Below are 13,813 nucleotides of genomic sequence, written 5' to 3'. Positions count from 1 at the left end.
ATTTTCATGTGACATTTCCTATTAAATCAGGCTCTGAGAGGCGGAGGAGGAGGAGGAGGCCTCAGAAGAATGAAGAAGGAGAAATGGGATGCGTCCATAATGACATCTTATTCCCTCTATAGTGCGATACCTTGGGCCAGACTGCATGGGCTCTGGTGGAAAGCGGTGCACTATTTCGAGTGCCATTTGGGACATAGAAATAGAGTTCTCACATGTTCCCCCAAGGAGCACGCCTTTTCCCGCTGACATTCGTATGACAGGCAATTGATGTTAACGGGGGTGTCACAGCGGAGGCCCGTGAATCCCTCCAGACAAGCACAAGCATATCCAGCGGCGCTCTCGGAGCTCTCCTCACACTCTCCGCCGTTCCTACATGGGTTGGGATCACAAGATGTCCCACAAGGTGGACCTATGGATGAGAATGAACAGTTGGTTATTGGATAAGATTCCCAGAGGCGTTGAACTTCAATGAATATTTGACACGTGACAGTTCTCAGGCTGGATGTCAGAGATAGAGCAGAAGTGTCGGTCCAATAACCCATGATAACTCAGGACACCTGAAAACAATCGGAGAGGTCTCCACAGCTGAACTCGACAGTATTTGAACTCGACAGCCATACAAACTTCACGGACACTGTTAGTTCAAGTCAGTCCGATTGAGAGCATGGCTCCAAAAAGAGCAAATGATTGTGATAATTTGTTGAGGAAAAACTTGATCTGTTCCTCACTTTAACAACTCTGATTTCAACATTTCATCCCACAGCAACATACAGTTTAAACCATATAAATATAAGAAATTATATTTCTATTATATTTCTATGGTTTAAACCACAGAGGCGGGAAATACAGCAAAACCACCAGGATGAGGATGTGAACAGTACCTCAGTACCTGGTCAGGGATGTGAACAGTACCTCAGTACCTGGTCAGGGATGTGAACAGTACCTCAGTACCTGGTCAGGGATGTGAACAGTACCTCAGTACCTGGTCAGGGAACAGTACCTCAGTACCTGGTCAGGGATGTGAACAGTACCTCAGTACCTGGTCAGGGATGTGAACAGTACCTCAGTACCTGGTCAGGGATGTGAACAGTACCTCAGTACCTGGTCAGGGATGTGAACAGTACCTGGTCAGGGATGTGTACAGTACCTCAGTACCTGGTCAGGGATGTGAACAGTACCTCAGTACCTGGTCAGGGATGTGAACAGTACCTCAGTACCTGGTCAGGGATGTGAACAGTACCTCAGTACCTGGTGTGAACAGTACAGGGATGTGGGATGTGACAGTACCTCAGTACCTGGTCAGGGATGTGAACAGTACCTCAGTACCTGGTCAGGGATGTGAACTGGTCAGTACCTCAGTACCTGGTCAGGGATGATGTACCTGGTCAGGGACAGTACCTCAGTACCTGGTCAGGGATGTGAACAGTACCTCAGTACCTGGTCAGGGATGTGAACAGTACCTCAGTACCTGGTCAGGGATGTGAACAGTACCTCAGTACCTGGTCAGGGATGTGAACAGTACCTCAGTACCTGGTCAGGGATGTGAACAGTACCTCAGTACCTGGTCAGGGATGTGAACAGTACCTCAGTACCTGGTCAGGGATGTGAACAGTACCTCAGTACCTGGTCAGGGATGTGAACAGTACCTCAGTACCTGGTCAGGGATGTGAACAGTACCTCAGGGATGTGACCTGGTCAGGGATGTGAACAGTACCTCAGTACCTGGTCAGGGATGTGAACAGTACCTCAGTACCTGGTCAGGGATGTGAACAGTACCTCAGTACCTGGTCAGGGATGTGAACAGTACCTCAGTACCTGGTCAGGGATGTGAACAGTACCTCAGTACCTGGTCAGGGATGTGAACAGTACCTGGTCAGGGATACCTGGTCAGGGATGTGAACAGTACCTCAGTACCTGGTCAGGGATGTGTAACAGTACCTCAGTACCTGGTCAGGGATGTGAACAGTACCTCAGTACCTGGTCAGGGATGTGAACAGTACCTCAGTACCTGGTCAGGGATGTGAACAGTACAGTACCTCAGTACCTGGTCAGGGATGTGAACAGTACCTCAGTACCTGGTCAGGGATGTGAACAGTACCTCAGTACCTGGTCAGGGATGTGAACAGTACCTCAGTACCTGGTCAGGGATGTGAACAGTACCTCAGTACCTGGTCAGGGATGTGAACAGTACAGTACCTGGTCAGTACCTGGTCAGGGATGTGAACAGTACCTCAGTACCTGGTCAGGGATGGGAACAGTACCTCAGTACCTGGTCAGGGATGTGAACAGTACCTGGTCAGGGATGTGACCTGGTCAGGGATGTGAACAGTACCTCAGTACCTGGTCAGGGATTTGAACAGTACCTCAGTACCTGGTCAGGGATGTGAACAGTACCTCAGTACCTGGTCAGGGATGTGAACAGTACCTCAGTACCTGGTCAGGGATGTGAACAGTACCTCAGTACCTGGTCAGGGATGGGCACAGTACCTGGTCAGGGATGTGAACAGTACCTCAGTACCTGGTCAGGGATGTGAACAGTACCTCAGTACCTGGTCAGGGATGTGAACAGTACCTCAGTACCTGGTCAGGGATATGAACAGTACCTCAGTACCTGGTCAGGGATGTGAACAGTACCTCAGTACCTGGTCAGGGATGTGAACAGTACCTCAGTACCTGGTCAGGGATGTGAACAGTACCTCAGTACCTGGTCAGGGATGTGAACAGTACCTGGTCAGGGATGTGAACAGTACCTCAGTACCTGGTCAGGGATGTGAACAGTACCTGGTCAGGGATGTGAACAGTACCTCAGTACCTGGTCAGGGATATGAACAGTACCTCAGTACCTGGTCAGGGATGTGAACAGTACCTGGTCAGGGATGTGAACAGTACCCCAGTACCTGGTCAGGGATGTGAACAGTACCTCAGTACCTGGTCAGGGATGTGAACAGTACCTCAGTACCTGGTCAGGGATGTGAACAGTACCTCAGTACCTGGTGAGGGATGTGAACAGTACCTCAGTACCTGGTCATAGAGTTCTGTTCAAGTTAATAACATTATCCACTACTTGTCCTACATGTGAATCACACGCTCATTAAAGAAAGAGTGCCTTCCTTTACTCAGTGTTTTATTGGGTTTGATGATGGTGTTTTCAAACACACGAGCAATCCTGAAGTATCCCATGTATATATTTGTCTTCATGTGAATACAAGGCTCCAGGGCTCTCTCTCTCTCCTTGACTCTAATTAATAATCAACTGCTTTTCCTGGACCCACTCACTTGTTCCTTGAGCAAGGTCTCCCTACACTACACTGTGGGATCATCCCAAATGGCACCCTATTCCCTATATAGTGCACTACTTTTGATCAGGGCCCTATGTGACACTATATAGGGAATAGGGTGCTATTTGGGATGCAAGCCTCCCTATACTGTATCATCTCTCCTATGCGCTTCTTCCGTCTATTTTGGAACACACAAGTGAATCTGAACTCCACACCAATTCCCACAACCCAAGAGAAGAACCAGGAAGTTGGCTTTTCATCTCAGTATAAAAGACAAAAGAGAATGAATTTTCAAGCATGCAACCAAACCACTAAACCTCACGCAACAGCTCCTATGTTTACTCATAAGAAAACTAGGCTATATTCGTTGTGTCAAATTGGCCCTCCTAATGATGCAACTTTCTCTGGCACAAAAAGTCAGAGAAGAGGAGCTGGAAACACAAACTGTGTGGTTGGTATTCTCCTTTTCTCTTTCATATTTTTCCCTCCTTTTCAATGCTTTTATTGTTATTATGTTCTGTTCTAATTAGCAAATAGACCTTTTAAAGTAAATCACAGTCTTCTCCAAGTACCTGTACCATTGATGTCCTATTGTATGATCAACATAACAACATGAACAAGACATAGAAATGAAAAGATATATCCCCTCAGGGCATAAAATTATTAAACTGCTTATTGGCATTAGGATTCTGTCAAACACTGTTGGCCATTGTACAGCTCTTGATATCTCTGTTGATGTTTCCTGTCCTGAGACTGGAGACACAACAGGTATCATGCTGTTTCTGTTCTTTTGCGTGGTCTACATATCATCATCCCCATACTACCAGGGGAGAATGCAGAACAAACACCCCAAGCTGCTTAATACATTATTACAGTCGAGAAAAAGGAAATCAGTTGGCGGACTGCCACCACCATCTTTAATATCACAATGGACTTTTAACTGGGAGAGAAAGATGAAGTATGACTGGTCAAACTGTCTACAGGAAGATATAAGAAAGGTCCAGAATTGACTGGAACATCAACAGTCTACCTAGTACGAGTGGGGTCTTTTCAACATGGTCTCATTTCAATATGCCAAAATGGTGACATTTAATCATTGTGACCTACTTGTTGTGTGTATTTACTGAAATGTATGTGTAACTAATAGATGAGCGCACACACACACACATTTTTAAATGTATGTAAATTGTAAAGTCTGTTGTCTGTAATGTATTTTTCGTTATATGTCGGACCAAAGTAAGACTAGCTGTCACCATTGGTGTCGGCTAATGGGGATCCTTATGAATCAAAAAATACATCAGCTGAGCTAACCTTTTACACTGAACAAAAATATAAAACACAACACGCAACAATTTCAAAGATTTTACTGCGTTACAGTAAAATCAGTCAATTGAAATCAATTAATTAGGTCCTAATCTATGGATTTCACATGACAGGGAATACGGATATGCATCTGTTGGTCACACATACCTTTTGTTTTTAAAGTAGGGGTGTGAATCAGAAAACCATTCGGTATCTGGTGTGACCACCATTTGCCTCATGCAGCGTGACACATCTCCTTCACTTAGAGTTGATCAGGCTGTTGATTGTGGCCTGTGGAATGTTGCCCCACTCCTCTTCAATTGCTGTGCGAAGTTGCTGGATATTGGTGGGAACTGGAACACTCTGTCGTACACGCTTCGATCCAGAGTAGGGGTATGAATGTTTAAACATTTTAATGAAGTTGGGATCCTTAAGTAGGCTGTCAAGTGTTTATAAGAATTTGTTCTTAATTAACTTGCCTAGTTAAATAAAGGTTAAATAAAAAATGTATTAATTAAAATCACAGTTCAGTGATCACAAAACATTATTTTCTGTGTTCTAGCCGATAGGCTATAAATGCCTGGGGAAGTTGTGTAATTCAAATAAAACCAGAGAGGATGAGGCAAATTTTAGGCTTGGTAAATTTGCAAGGCATGCAAGACAAGACATGACATAGTGAGATGCAGATTACCAAAACATATGAGCAGGCTTCTGCTTTTTCCATCTCTCTCCCTCCCTCTCGCTGGCCTGGCTGCTCAGCCTTTCCCTCCCTCCCTCCCTCACGCTGGCCTGGCTGCTCAGCCTTTCCCTCCCTCCCTCACGCTGGCCTGGCTACTCTGCCTCTCCCTCCCTCCCTCACGCTGGCCTGGCTGCTCTGCCTCTCCCTCCCTCCCCCACGCTGGCCTGGCTGCTCGCCTCTCCCTCCCTCCCCCACGCTGGCCTGGCTGCTCAGCCTTTCCCTCCCTCCCTCACGCTGGCCTGGCTGTTCCGCCTCTCCCTCCCTCCGTCACGCTGGCCTGGCTGTTCCACCTCTCCCTCCCTCCCTCACGCTGGCCTGGCTGCTCCGCCTCTCCCTCCCTCCCTCACGCTGGCCTGGCTGTTCCGCCTCTCCCTCCCTTCCTCACGCTGGCCTGGCTGCTCCGCGTCTCCCTCCCTCCCTCATGCTGGCCTGGCTGCTCCGCCTCTCCCTCCCTCCCTCATGCTGGCCTGGCTGCTCAGCCTTTCCCTCCCTCACGCTGGCCTGGCTGCTCCGCGTCTCCCTACCTCCCTCACGCTGGCCTGGCTGCTCCGCGTCTCCCTACCTCCCTCACGCTGGCCTGGCTGCTCCGCCCTCTCCCTCCCTCACGCTGGCCTGGCTGCTCCGCCTCCCTCCTCCCTCACGCTGGCCTGGCTGCTCCGCCTCCCTCCCTCCCTCACGCTGGCCTGGCTGCTCCGCCTCTCCCTCCCTCACGCTGGCCTGGCTGCTCCGCCTCTCCCTCCCTCACGCTGGCCTGGCTGCTCCGCCTCTCCCTCCCTCACGCTGGCCTGGCTGCTCCGCCTCTCCCTCCCTCACGCTGGTCTGGCTGCTCCGCCTCTCCCTCCCTCCCTCACGGTGGTCTGGCTGCTCCATCTCTCCCTCCCTCACGCTGGCCTGGCTGCTCCGCCTCTCCCTCCCTCACGCTGGCCTGGCTGCTCCGCCTCTCTCTCCCTCAAGCTGGCCTGGCTGCTCCGCCTCTCCCTCCCTCACGCTGGTCTGGCTGCTCCGCCTCTCCCTCCCTCCCTCCCTCCCTCACGCTGGCCTGGCTGCTCCGCCTCTCTCTCCCTCACACTGGCCTGGCTGCTCCGCCTCTCTCTCCCTCACACTGGCCTGGCTGCTCCGCCTCTCTCTCCCTCACACTGGCCTGGCTGCTCCGCCTCTCTCTCCCTCACACTGGCCTGGCTGCTCCGCCTCTCTCTCCCTCACACTGGCCTGGCTGCTCCGCCTCGCTCTCCCTCACACTGGCCTGGCTGCTCCGCCTCTCTCTCCCTCACACTGGCCTGGCTGCTCCGTCTCTTCCTAATGATGCCAGTGTGTGCTCAGTCTTCGGTCTGTTGCCTGTAGAATATCCTAGCCTATTCATGGCACTAATGTCTTCGAGACAGTTTTGCAAGCATTTTTGCCTCATGAAATGACAGTAGGCTACTGGTAGCCTGTATCGATTACGCTTTTCAGACATAATGGAACATGGCTCCTTATTCTGTATGTTAGGGTAGGCTACGTCATGTTATCCTGTATGTTAGGGTAGGCTACACTATGTTATTCTGTATGTTAGGGTAGGCTACGTAATGTTATTCTGTATGTTAGGGTAGGCTACGTCATGTTATCCTGTATGTTAGGGTAGGCTACACTATGTAATCCTGTATGTTAGGGTAGGCTACACTATGTTATCCTGTATGTTAGGGTAGGCTACACTATGTTATTCTGTATGTTAGGGTAGGCTACGGCATGTTATCCTGTATGTTAGGGTATGCTACACTATGTAATCCTGTATGTTAGGGTATGCTACACTATGTTATTCTGTATGTTAGGGTAGGCTACACTATGTTATTCTGTATGTTAGGGTAGGCTACACTATGTTATTCTGTATGTTAGGGTAGGCTACGTCATGTTATTCTGTATGTTAGGGTATGCTACACTATGTTATTCTGTATGTTAGGGTATGCTACTATGTTATTCTGTATGTTATTCTGTTCTGTATGTTAGGGTAGGCTACACTATGTTATTCTGTATGTTAGGGTAGGCTACAGCATATTATCCTGTATGTATGTTAGGTTAGGGTAGGCTACGTAATGTTATTCTGTATGTTAGGGTAGGCTACACTATGTTATTCTGTATGTTAGGGTAGGCTACACTATGTTATCCTGTATGTTAGGGTAGGCTACGGCATGTTATTCTGTATGTTAGGGTAGGCTACACTATGTTATTCTGTATGTTAGGGTAGGCTACGTCATGTTATTCTGTATGTTAGGGTAGGCTACGTCATGTTATTCTGTATGTTAGGGTAGGCTACACTATGTTATTCTGTATGTTAGGGTAGGCTACATGTTATTCTGTATGTTATTCTGTATGTTAGGGTAGGCTACGTCATGTTATTCTGTATGTTGTTAGGGTAGGCTACACTATGTTATTCTGTATGTTAGGGTAGGCTACGTCATGTTATTCTGTATGTTAGGGTAGGCTACGTCATGTTATTCTGTATGTTAGGGGCTAGGTTATTCTGTATGTTAGGGTAGGCTACGTCATGTTATTCTGTATGTTATTCTGTATGTTAGGGTAGGCTACACTATGTTATTCTGTATGTTAGGGTAGGCTACGGCATATTATTCTGTATGTTAGGGTAGGCTACACTATGTTTTTTTAAATGCCGACACAAAACCTTCTCTGGTGAATCGAACAGACATTTTACTTGTCTGTAAAGGAATGCCGCTTCTGAAGTCCATCACTAGGAAACCAGAACTGTCAATCAAATAATTGAGCTGCTGCTTGCAGCCTGCCAACTACACACAGACCACTCTCTCCTCTCTTTTTAAATACCGTGACTTACCAAGACATTCAGCAGAAAGAAAGCACATCTAGTTACCATACCATAAAAACAGCATAAACAACAACACAGCAGCTCATCAATCAGTTAACTGTAGTCAGGGAAACCATACCGAACATGTAAAGACCTGAAAAGGCACTTTTTTAAATTTTTGGTAAAGTTATGAATAGTTGATATCAACATGTTACCGTAGCTGTGTTGTATGTCTGTAAAGTGTTACAGTAGATGTAACTTCTTTACAAGTCCCTGGGGTTCATACATACGTAATATGACCATTATTCTGCACTGTAAATTGACACAGAGTTTAAACGTTAAGCAAAATTGTCCATTTGTCACATCGCTAATTCAAAGCATCCCAAACATGCTCAATGTGTGGCATGTCTGGTGAGTATGCAGGTCATGGAAGAAGAGACATTTTCAGCTTCCAGTTGTGGTCTTCAGATCCTTGCGATATGGAGTCATCGTTATCATGCTGAAACATGAAATGGTGGCGGAGGATGAATGCCACGACAACGTTGACATCAGCAAACCGCTCACCCACACAAAGCCATCTGCCCGGTAAAGTTGAAACAGTTCCAGCATGCCAGTGGCCATCGAAGGTGAGCATTTGCACACTGAAGTCGGTTACGATGCCGAACTGCAGTCAGGTCAAGACCCTGGTGAGGATGACGAGCACGTAGATGAGATTCCCTGAGACGGTTTCTGACAGTTTGTGTAAAAATGATTCGGTCCTGCAAACCCACAGTTTCCTCAGCTGTCCGGGTGGCTGATCTCAGACGATCGATCCCGCAAATGAAAAAGCCGTGTGTGAAGATCCTGAGCTGGCGTGGTTACACAAGGTCTGCAGTTGTGAGGCCGGTTGGGTGTACTCCCAAATTCTCTAAAACGACGGAGCTTATGGTAGAGACATTAACATTAAATTCTCTGTCAACAGCTCTGGAGGACATTGCTGCAGTCAGCATGCCAATAGCACGCTCACTCAAAACGTGAGACATCTGTGACATTGTGCTGTGTGACCAAACTACACATTTTAGAGTGGCCTTTTATTGTCCCCAGCACAAGGTGCACCTGTGCAATGATCATGCTGTTTAATCAGCTTCTTGATGTGCCATACCTTTCAGGCAGTTGGATTATTGTGGCAAAGGAGAAATGGTCACTAACAGGGATATAAACAAATTTGTACACAACATTTGAAAGAAATAAAGCTTTTTGTGCAGATGGAACATTTCTGGAACTTTTTATTTCAGCTCAAGAAACATGGGACCAACACTTTACATGTTGCATTTATATTTTCAATGTAGTTGTATGTCACTTAGGGTGACATATTACCTACTGTATATCAGATCAATTATAATGACGTGCCATATTTAACCCTTATAAAGAATCATAATTACATTGAATGCCTATGATTCGTTTTGAATTATCCTCCCCCCTCTGTAAATCCTATTTAAATTATGCAAAACAACAAACTTAATTGAATAAAGGAGAATAAATGGACTTTATGGAGCTGACATCAGTAGCTCAGATCAGAGCTAGAAGTTTTGGACAAGAGCATCTTGGCTTGGAGACACATACATTACATACTGTAATCCACCTCTAATGTCAAATGCCGCGGTGGTGACATTGGCTTCTCCACGTGGGATAAAATTAGACTGAACACACCGCTGGTTCAAGGTGAATACAATTTGATTCTATTCCCTGGCGTAGGCTTTTCATTTTTGTGTTCTTCAGTAGGCACTAACTCATTTATCTTTCTCTGTGATTCTTCTTGTAGCATATTCCTCTATGCTAATTCCCCTGCGTATTCTAGTGCTCTTGTTCCCAGAGGCTTCCAATAGGATGTATCCCAAATGGCACCCTATTCAATATATAGTGCACTACCTATGGGCCCTGGTAAAAAGTAGTGCACTGCATTGTGAATAGGGTGCCATTTGGGACTCAACCATAGCCTGTGTGCAGGTATCAGTGGACATCAATCTTACAGTATATACATACAGCTTCTGGGCTTGTTTAGGCTTGCTACACTAGCCATTGGAAATTGAGTTTGCATAGCGGGTTGCCTACCAAAGGCCGAAACAAGAGTCTTTGGGAATAATGTAGTTTACGCAAGTTCAACATCACTAAGGCTGGTCACTTTCACATTTATCTAGTAAGCACAATATAATTCACATCGCTTCCTTTCACTGGCATAGCAGGTATCTATAAGGTAGTATTTATAATGATACCTCATCAGCATAGCAGGTATCTATAGGGTAGTATTTATAATGATACCTCAACAACATAGAAGATATTCATTTGGTAGTATTTATAATGATACCTCATCAACATAGCAGGTATCTATAGGGTAGTATTTATAATGATACCTCATCAACATAGCAGGTATAGTATAGGGTAGTATTTATAATGATACCTCATCAACATAGAAGATATTCATTTGGTAGTATTTATAATGATACCTCATCAACATAGCAGGTATAGTATAGGGTAGTATTTATAATGATACCTCAACAACATAGCAGGTATAGCAGGTATAGATATCATCAACATAGGGTAGTATTTATAATGATACCTCATCAACATAGTATCTATAGGGTATTTATAATGATACCTCATCAACATAGCAGGTATCTATAGGGTAGTATTTATAATGATACCTCAAAAACATAGCAGGTATAGTATAGGGTAGTATTTATAATGATACCTCATCAACATAGCAGGTATCTATAGGGTAGTATTTATAATGATACCTCAAAAACATAGCAGGTATAGTATAGGGTAGTATTTATAATGATACCTCAACAACATAGAAATTAATTTGGTAGTATTTATAATGATACCTCATCAGCATAGCATCACATCTCCGCTGGTACTTTTCTATTAGCAAGTGTGAGGAATGTCATTCACCTATTACCTTCAGCCTATGAGCGTGGCACACTAGAGAAATTCCACCACGCTTGCTGAATGGGCGCACTCATGCAATAATCACTTTCCCTTCCTCCAACCAATGGGAATGAATCTAGGAGAGTTTGTCAACTCAACCCTTGTGTCTTGCTTGTTGTTTTGCAGCAACAGTCTTCCAACCACCTTCCACCACCACCAGTCATCGGAAGCCCATTCTCCCAGCTGGGGTTTTTGATGCCAGCTGCCCAGCATAGAGCAACCGGTAATCAGCATTTGGCTCCGAGGAGCATTCCTCAGAGATGAGAACTATAACAAAACTATTCAATAAAATTATATATTGCATTTAATCTATGTTGTCATTCAGTTAAGCCTGTACTCAATTACACTTGTTTAAACACTTGTTTTATGCCTATCCCAATAGGTGCTCATGTAGGAAGCAATCACTCCCCTATTGTTGACTACTAATGATCTATAACTGGGCTAATAACTCACTAACTAGTAAGCACTCCCCTATTGCTGACTACTAATGATCTATAACTGGGCTAATAACTCACTAACTAGTAATCACTCCCCTATTGTTGACTACTAATGATCTATAACTGGACTAATAACTCACTAACTAGTAATCACTCCCCTATTGTTGACTACTAATGATCTATAACTGGGCTAATAACTCACTAACAGAGGATATGAACAGAATGTGCACACGTGGCTGCATGCAGCTTTCGCTTAGATCTCAAAACAAACACATCTACTCACAACCTCTAATGCTGTAAACACAGTCCAGTTCCATATATGGCAATGGTCTATTTGCATATAGACCTCCTGCAGATCTGACTAGTTATGGCTCACTAGTCACTGGTCTGTGTAGAGTACGGTCTAAGTCCTGCATGTCAACTCACCGGTCTAAGTCCGGCATGTCAACGCACCGGTCTGTGTAGAGTACGGGATGAGTCCTGCATGTCAACGCACTGGTCTGTGTAGAGTACGGGATGAGTCCTGCATGTCAACACACCGGTCTGTGTAGAGTACGGGCTGAGTCCTACATGTCAACGCACCGGTCTGTGTAGAGTACGGGCTGAGTCCTGCATGTCAATGCAATAGAATCCTACTCTGATGTGTTCTGCCTACAAGAAAGTGTCTTGCAGTTAGTTTTGTTGTTTTGGTATGTTGCATTGAAAGTGGCTAATATTGTGTTGATTTGATTACAATTCCCACAGTAAAAGGAAAGGTTGATAGTGTTAACATGGAAAACTCTAGAACAGTGGTCACCAACCTTTTCTGAGTCAAGATCACTTTGAGTCAAAATGCAAGCCGAGATCTACAGCTCAGATGTTTTGTATTAAAATGGCTTTACAAAAAACGTACGCCTTTGCAACATTAACCAATTACAAACAGTACTGTAGCAATGAGGTTTGTGCAGTAGGCTACAGGCCCAAAACATTATAATGACATATTGGCTTTGCTTGAATTGCCCTGCCAATGCATTGCTGTTCAGGCCATCTTTTTAAATGATATTAAAACATTTGAGGTAGGTTGCATGATCATACCAGTAATAAATCCATTGTTGTATTACTTGTGAGGCACAGCTGAGTGAGCATACATTTTTAAAAATTGCTTTTTTATTTTATTGGGCTGATGGTTCCTTCATCTGATGGTCAGTCTCAGGCTAAGGGTCCGCCTCAACATCCCTCCGCTCTCCCTTTCCTCCACAGACACTGACCAAAAAGGGACACGGTTTCCAGCTGATGGTGAAACTGGAGTCGCACCACATTATTTCTGCCTCATGCCTCGTGTTGTTACTCCTATGAACACATCAATATTCCTTGATATTAAAAAGACCCAATCTGCTTATAATAACAACACAAGCCTATAGAGACACGTTCCTACTCATTCATTACTGCTGCAGTGCTTGTTGTAGCGCTGAGTGGAAATAAGAAGAATGCACATTTTATGGCTTATAAAAGTCTTGAATACAAAGTGTTGACAGGGCTGAGTAAGAAGTTAAACATGAACTCACTCATAAAAACAGCAGCTCTTTGCCGAAGACGAATAAAATGTAAAGAAAGATTGGCCAGTGGATCGTGATCAACCAGCTGGTGACCACTGCTCTAGAAGGTTGAGTGAAGTTCAATCTCATGCTTCTCTCCATGGGCTGATATTTCTTCTGAGTGGAAGTGTCGTGGCTACAGCGCAGCATGCGCACGGCTTAGAGGGAACATTGCTTGTGAACCTTACAAACCATGTACAATTTATAGACATTGTTGTACACGGAGTGTATAAAACATTAAGAAAAGTTTCCTAATATATTTAGTTGTACCCCCCCCACCCCTTTTACCCTCAGAACGGCTTCAATTCGTTGGGGCATGGGGAGTCAAAAGCGTTCCTCAGGGATGCTGGGCCATGTTGACTACAATGCTTCCAAAAGATGGCTGGGTTTCTTTTTGGTGGTGGACCATTCTTAAAACCCAGCAGTGTTGCAGTTCTTGACACAAACCGGTGAGCATGGCACCTGCTATCATACCCCGTTCAAAGGGAACTTAAATAGGTTGTCTTGCCCATTCACCCTCTGAATGGCACACATACACAGTCCATGTCTCAATTGTCTCAAGGCTTAAAAATCTTTCTTTAACCCGTCTCCTCCCTTTCATCTACACTGATTGAAGTGGAATTAACAGGTGACATCAATAAGGGATCATAGCTTTCACCTGGATAGTCTAAGTCAAGGAATCATAATAATAAATAATACAATCCATAGAATGCATAATAAAC

General features: G+C 45.1%; 1 protein-coding gene across 1 annotated transcript in view; it reads right to left on the bottom strand.

Annotated features, from left to right (window-relative positions):
* Positions 1-13,813, bottom strand: part of LOC124042230 (protein eyes shut homolog) — a 116,178-nt gene that overhangs the window by 81,384 nt on the left and 20,981 nt on the right. The window contains exon 4 of the mRNA XM_046360646.1: positions 213-409. Within this exon, the coding sequence (XP_046216602.1) occupies positions 213-409 (197 nt within the window). The remainder of the gene's footprint in view (positions 1-212; positions 410-13,813) is intronic.

This window comes from Oncorhynchus gorbuscha, linkage group LG08 (assembly GCF_021184085.1).
Source record: "Oncorhynchus gorbuscha isolate QuinsamMale2020 ecotype Even-year linkage group LG08, OgorEven_v1.0, whole genome shotgun sequence".
Taxonomy (NCBI): Eukaryota; Metazoa; Chordata; class Actinopteri; order Salmoniformes; family Salmonidae; genus Oncorhynchus; species Oncorhynchus gorbuscha.
Note: the sequence above shows the minus strand (reverse complement) of the source record. Positions and strands in the feature narration are given on the sequence as shown.